The 7,120-nt window shown below is 33.2% G+C and overlaps 1 protein-coding gene across 1 annotated transcript; it reads left to right on the forward strand.

Annotated features, from left to right (window-relative positions):
• Positions 1-346: 346 nt before the first annotated feature.
• On the forward strand, positions 347-2,770 carry LOC112041037 (uncharacterized). The gene is made up of 2 exons (XM_024073949.1): positions 347-581; positions 2,250-2,770. Exons 1-2 carry the CDS (start codon positions 347-349, stop codon positions 2,768-2,770), a joined length of 756 nt encoding a protein of 251 aa, XP_023929717.1.
• The last annotated feature ends 4,350 nt before the right edge of the window (positions 2,771-7,120 follow it).

Raw genomic sequence — 7,120 nt, forward strand, 5'->3', positions numbered from 1 at the left:
TATTGATTTTTGTAGTGTTAATTTTAAGGTGAATGTGTACTTTCCAGATAACTGGTATCCATTTCTTTTCTTAGTCTTTCAACTTGATGTTCAATTGTTTAATATTTGGCTGTGTATAGGGCTAGTATTTCTGTAACAAAAAATTACTATATTATAGTTGAAATATGTTGATTAGGAGCTGTCAACATATATTGTTTTGATTAGGAGTTGTCAACATATATTGTAGAATGTTGCTATATGCGAGAAGTTGCCACCAAAATATTATGATTAGCTTATACTGATTGTAATGATACAAATAAAAATTGACTTCATACACTAACTGTTTTAAGTTCCCTATTTAAAAGGGATGGTTAGGCAAGAAGACTATGAACAATATGGTAATTTCTTACAAGCAGATTCCCATTTTGTGGAACCATTTTTAAGTGGGTCTCAAAATCCTTCAATGCCCATCCAGTCTTTACCGAAAGTTGAAATTGTCACCTTTAAATGTGGTGGCAACTTCAGTGTAGATGAGGACCTCCTCCTCATCTCTGCATGGCTTAACATTGGCATGGATGCTGTGCATGATATTGAACAAAATGGTGACAAATTTTGGACAAAAATTTGGGAATCATTTTGCGCGAACAATACTTACGGAATCACACGTTCTAGTACCTCCCTATCAAGTCGATAGGGAAATATTAATAGGGAGACAAGTAGGTTTGCTGGGTTCATGGCTAAAGTTGAAGCTCAAAATAAAAGTGGTATAACTGACGAGGACAAGGTATAAATTATATTGCAATAGTGTCGTAATATTAATTTCCTTTATAGTTTCAAGACTCTAATTATTTTATCTTAAAAAAAAAACTTTAGTTGAAAGAAGCAAAGGATCTATATAAAGCTACACCAAATCTAGCAACTGACAAATACATAGCTTTTGCTTATGAACATTGTTGGGTTGTGTTGAAGAACCAACCAAAGTGGAGTATGCCTAAGGAAAGATCAAAAAGGCTCTCTCAAACTCCAAGTTCAATTGATTAAGTTAATAGTAATGATGATGACACAGTGGTACTAGAGAGATTAATTGGTAGAAAAGCCGAAAAGGCTAAGCGAAAGAGGATAGATGGTGATAAGGGTTTCGATGATTATTTGGCGTAAAAATTGTAGTATATTCAGGCATCACATGAACAAGACCAAGAGGCTTTTCGCATCAAAGCGGAAAAGCTTCGTCTTAAAACTATTAAGGAGGAGGGAAGAATAATGACCATGGATACAAGTGGCATGAATGACAAAGAAATAATTTATTTTGAAAATCTCAAGGATCAAATCCTTGCAGGACAAGTTGGAGTTGACCCAAGGAACATATAGATGTCTTGTTGTAACCTTATTTTGGTAGTAAATTATTTTGGGGTTAGGTTTGGCATATGTAGATGCCATTTTGTAAATAACCTTATTTTGGTAGTGGCTTATTCTAAGCGTGGGTTTGGAACATGTAGGTGATGTATTGTTCCAACTTGATCAATGGGAAGTAGGTGATGCCACTTATGTAATCTCATCATTTTTGTTTATATGAAAAAGTTATGTATTTTCTATGTTTGATATCATATCTTCTACCAATTGGTTGTTCCAACTTTAAGTTTGTTTTTAGTTTTATACTTTTGTTTAATTTTTTCTGATAGTTATTTGCCAGCTGGAATCTGTTTTAAGTCTGTTTAATTCTGTTTTAAGGGTGTTTCTTTGGCTGTTTATGATAGTTAAATTTGCTAGCTGTTCATGTTGCTGTTTTACTGCTGTTTGTGTGGCTATTTTACTGTTGTTTGTGTGGTTGTTTGGTGAGATTAGAAGCACTATGTCATGTACCACTTAATTTTTTTTTTTTTTTGGTGTGGCTGTCTGAAAGGGAAGGGGACTTCGTCATGGTTTTTTTTGGTGTGGCTGTTTGTACTCTTTTAAGTTATAAGACTTGTACTGCCTGTACCAAAAATGTGTTTCTCTATATCTTAACTCTTTATGTTTAGCCTATAGTTATAGGGCATGCATGACAATCATTTTTTTTTTTCATCTAGATGATATCAGAGCTCTTCTTCTAAATTGTCTTACCATATATATGCACTCTACTCAGGTCCATGTTCTCTTCTTCTTCATATATCCGCTCAATTTTATATTTCTAACTCCTCCATGTTCTCTTCTTCTTTTTCACATAACCACAATATCGCTTTGCTTTGATGATATCAGAGCTCTTTTTAAAAAGTTGCTTTTTTACGACTCAGATGAGGATGAGATAATGAGGCAACTTCTTAAGGGTTCAACTAAACAACGTAAACGTCGTCGGTATATCGAACATGATCTTTTGGCAGGCCATAAAAGACTTTATCTTGACTACTTTGCCGACACACCAGTGTATCCTCCTAATTTATTTCAGAGGAGATTTTGGATGAGTCGGAATCTTTTTCTCCATATTCAGCATGAGATAGAGGCAAATGAATCTTACTTTATCCCAAAAAGAGATAATGCCCAAAAATGGGGTTTATCTTCTCTTCAAAAGATAACAACTACACTTAGGATGCTTACCTATGGAGTTACAGCTGATTTTATGGATGAGTATGTGCGGATTGGAGAATCCACTACAATGAAAAGTTTGAAAAAATTTGTTAAAGCGATGGTTGATATTTTCTCCAAGGAATACTTGAGGTCCCCAAATAACGAAGACATTGCTAGACTTTTAGCCAATGGGGAAAGATGTGGATTTCCAGGGATGCTAGGGAGCATTGATTGCATGCATTGGAAATGAAAAAATTGTCCGGTTGCATGGAAAGGTCATTACTCTAGTCACATTCGTGAGCCAACCATTGTTTTGGAAGCAGTAGCATCATTTGATCTTTGGATATGGCATGCATTTTTTGGATTACCTGGGTCAAATAATGACATTAATGTATTAGAATGATCTTCTATATTTTCTGAGCTCGAACAAGGACTCTTACAGTTGTTGGATATTTTAATAAAAAATATTATATTTATTTTGATACTCATTTATGTGTATCAATTATCCCTTAATGTCAAATACGTTGAATACTAAATTTTGAAATTTAAATTTAATTCAAATTTGAATAGCTTTTGTCAATGGTTTTAATCAGGAAATTTATGAACATTAATGTAATATTAATACCATAATTGCCAGCATATTTGGTTTTATTATCTTATTTGAATATGACATAATAATGTCATATATGGAAGAATTTCAGTACTTAAATGTAAAGTTATTGCTAAATTATTTTATGCTCTAATTAGTTACCATATATATATACACAAATATTTACTATTTGAAAAGTAGTCAAACAGCCAGCAATTTATTGTAATATATATATATATATATATTCAGAAACTTTCAAAATGATATTGTAACAATGTACAACAACGTAATTTTGGGGCATTAATTTCAAAGCTTTATGACTTTTTCTTTATTCCAACGTACAAATTGAGATTTTGGCAAAGATAACTTTCCGGTTATATTATATATATATATATATAAAGAAGCCATTGATTGTATATATTAATTTTAGTAACGTTTTAACTATTTAATTGCTATCAAACGTTTTATTTTCTGGCTAAGGACAAGCAACATATCTAGTTCTATATATATGGAAAGAAATAAAAGTTTCACATACACACATTTTTTATTTTAGAAAGCTACAGACTTTTCTAAAACAATTTTCTTTGTCGTAAACACTTATCATCTATTGTTTTTTTTATTACTCACAAAAATATTATATCTTTTACAAAATTTTATGGGAAAAGAAAGTACTATAGAGAGCTTATATCCTACGAGCAGTGTAGGCTCGCAAGGATAATCAGCAAAGGTGGCTGGGCTGTTGTATCCTGGGGGCAACGTGCAGAAATTATTTGTCTAACTACATCGGATATACCGTGGACGGCACAATTTGTCTCAAGACAGTGACTTGGTCCACGCCTCATCTCTGCCACCTCTTTTTGGTAATATCAAATTGTATAATTTCCAAGAAAAATTCAGGTATTATCTCTCCTTTATTTCCAACAACAGTTAATTACTCAATCAATGGTCATGAGTATACAATAGGATACTACCTTGCTAATGGCATATATCCGAAGTGGTCAACATTCGTTAAAACAATTCCATCTCCGCAAGGACACAAAAACAAATTTGCAAAAGCCCAAGAGGTGAATAGGAAGGATGTAGAGCGTGTATTTGGAGTGCTTCAAGCAAGATTTGTAATTGTGTGTGGACTTGCAAGATTTTTCAATAGTGAAATGCTTCAAGACATGATGAAAGCATGTATAATTCTTCATAACATGATCGTTGAGGATGAGCGAGATGTAAATAAAGCAGTGGAATTAGATTATGAGCAAATTGGTGACAATCCTACTATACAACTGTCACGGGAGAACACAAATACATTTACGGAGTTCATTGAAACCCATCAATGTATTCGAGACCATAAAAATCATTTTCAACTCCAATCAGATCTCATTGCGCATTTATGACAATTACAAGGGGAGTTGTAGGAACTTAGTAAGTGTGTGAGTTATGCGTGTGGTGTTTTATTGTAATTTGATATATGTAAGAGTCTTCTAAAGACAACATTGATAGTTATGTATGTGGATTGCATCTATATATATGTATGTGGACTTTTGGCAGGTTGCATGTATATATATGTATGTGGATTTAGGTTGAGTATATTGATATTAGGCAGGTTGCATGTATATATATATATATGTATGTATGTATGTGGATTTTTTAAGTTGCCAGGTTGAGTACATTGATATTTGGCAAGTTCTTTCTATAAAGAAAAATTGGCAGGTTCTATATGTGTGTGGATCATTAAAGTTGGCAGGTTGAATTTGACAGGTTCTATGTGTGTGTGTGGATCAGAAAAATTGGCAGGTTTATGTATGTATGTATGTGGATTTTTTAAGTTGGCAGGTTGAGTACATTGATATTTGGCAAGTTCTTTCTATAAAGAAAAATTGGCAGGTTCTACATGTGTGTGTGGATCATTAAAGTTGGCAAGTTGAATTTGACAAGGGTTGGGTTTGGATACGATGGATAGTCACGGCGCGTTTTGCTTCTTGCGTTTTCTCTTTTTTTTTTTTTTTTTTGTCGCAATTGTTGACATTTTGGGGACAAAATTTACTGTTCACGCACTGTTCATGTACTGTTCACGCAATATTTAATATTAAAAGTGGGTCCCACGATACTATTTACACATTTAAAAATTATTTTGCTACAGTGTTTTCAGCAACAATCAGTTTTTATCAACTTTCAGCAACAATAAGTGCTATCCAAACGGACCCAAGTTCTATGTGTGTGTGTGGATCAGAAAAATTGGTAGGTTTATGTATGTATGTGGATTTTTTAAGTTGGCAGGTTGAGTACATTGATATTTGGCAAATTCTTTCTATAAAGAAAAATTAGCAGGTTCTATATGTGTGTGTGAATCATTAAAGTTGGCAGGTTGAATTTGACAGGTTCTATATGTGTGTGTGTGGATCAGAAAAATTGGCAGGTTTATGTATGTATGTATGTATGTGGATTTTTAAAATTAGCAAGTTTGAGTACATTGATATTGGGCAAGTTCTTTCTATAAAGAAAAATTGGCAGGTTCTATATGTGTATGTATGTATTTGGCAGATTGTTTGGAATAGTTGTTGAATTTGACCCAAAAAAAAATGTTTGCTGGAAAGAAATGATAAAGGCTAGGGAAAGATATTTGACAGGTTCTTTTTCAAAAAAAAAAAAAAATTGGTAGGTTCTTTGGAATAGATGTTGAATTTGACAAAAAAAAAAAAAAAGAGGTTTGCTGGAAAGAAATGATAAAGGCCAGGGAAAGATATTTGACAGGTTCTTTTTTAAAAAAAAAAAAAATTGGTAGGTTGTTTGGAATAGATGTTGAATTTGACAAAAAAAAAAAAAACGGTTTGTTAGAAGGAAATTATATAAAGGCCAAGAAATATACGTGACTGCCGGAATCAAAATATCAGAATTACTGTTGAAAAAAATTGGCTGTTGGAACTTGGAAAGCCCAGGAAAGAAATTGACAGTTGGAAAGAAATGTGACCGTTGGAAACTTGGAATCATGCCAAAATCTGAAAAAAAAATTGACAGTTGAAAGAAATAATAAAGAAAGTTTAAAAAAATAATATTTTAATAAAAATAGAGTTTTGGGATATCGAGGTATTATAAAATGGTATGGTATAATAGAATTGTGAGTTTTTAGAATTGTAAAATAGAATAGCATTCGCATTTTCCAATGTTAATGCTAATGAGCTTCGCACCTTCCAGCTTTCCTTTTTGAGCACGAGGACAAGGTTACCGAACATGGACATATTGGCTCATCTCATACATAGGTTAAATCAAATGGTAACCTTGGGCTCGACCTTGGCCTATTTACTGATCCTATCTTCTGCCCCACTAGTCACTACATCATTTGGTCACTAATAAGATTGGACTATTGAACCAATTTATTGATTGATTTAATTGTCGTCTCACACATATAATGCACACCTATGACCTAACTATAATACGAAATGTACATATGAGTTGAGTCGTTTAATATCTTATAAAGAGTTGAGTCCAGCACATTTTCGGAGAAAGAAAGTGAGCTGGCCGTGTTTTGTCGTGGGTTGCAGTCGCACATGCCTGTCATGAGTGGTAGCACCAAAATCCAATGTATACATAATACAAATATCGGCTCGATATAATTTCATTGATCTAGCCATAATTCAAATTTGTGCGCGGGTGGCTCACCCTGTAGAGCGAACACTCACGCGCGCGCTCACGTGCTCCACCAGCCTCCTTATCTTAAAAATAAGGCGAAAAGCACATTTTAGTCCCTACATTTTTAGGCGATTTCTATTTTAGTCCCTAAATTTTATTTTTACCGCTTTTAGTCCCTATCCTGAAAAACGGTTCCGTTTTGGTCCTTGCCGTTACATCAGAAACGGATATTGCTGACGTGACAAACGGCAATAATAAATAATATTTGTTTAATGTCCACGTGGCCTAATTAATAATAAAAAAATATTTTTTGACATTAAAAAATGCCACGTCAGCATATAAATTAAAAAATAATAATTTCTCAATTTAACAAAATAAAAAACAGAATTA

Source organism: Quercus suber, unplaced genomic scaffold, assembly GCF_002906115.3.
Source record: "Quercus suber isolate HL8 unplaced genomic scaffold, Cork oak 2.0 scaffold_20, whole genome shotgun sequence".
Classification (NCBI taxonomy): Eukaryota; Viridiplantae; Streptophyta; class Magnoliopsida; order Fagales; family Fagaceae; genus Quercus; species Quercus suber.

Excerpts from the sequence above, each read along its gene's own strand:
- LOC112041037 (XM_024073949.1), top strand. The coding sequence starts at position 347 with ATGGTTAGGCAAGAAGACTATGAACAATATGGTAATTTCTTACAAGCA. Across the intron at positions 582-2,249 it reads GCATGATATTGAACAAAATG|ATGAGGATGAGATAATGAGG; the intron begins GTGACAAATTTT and ends TTTACGACTCAG.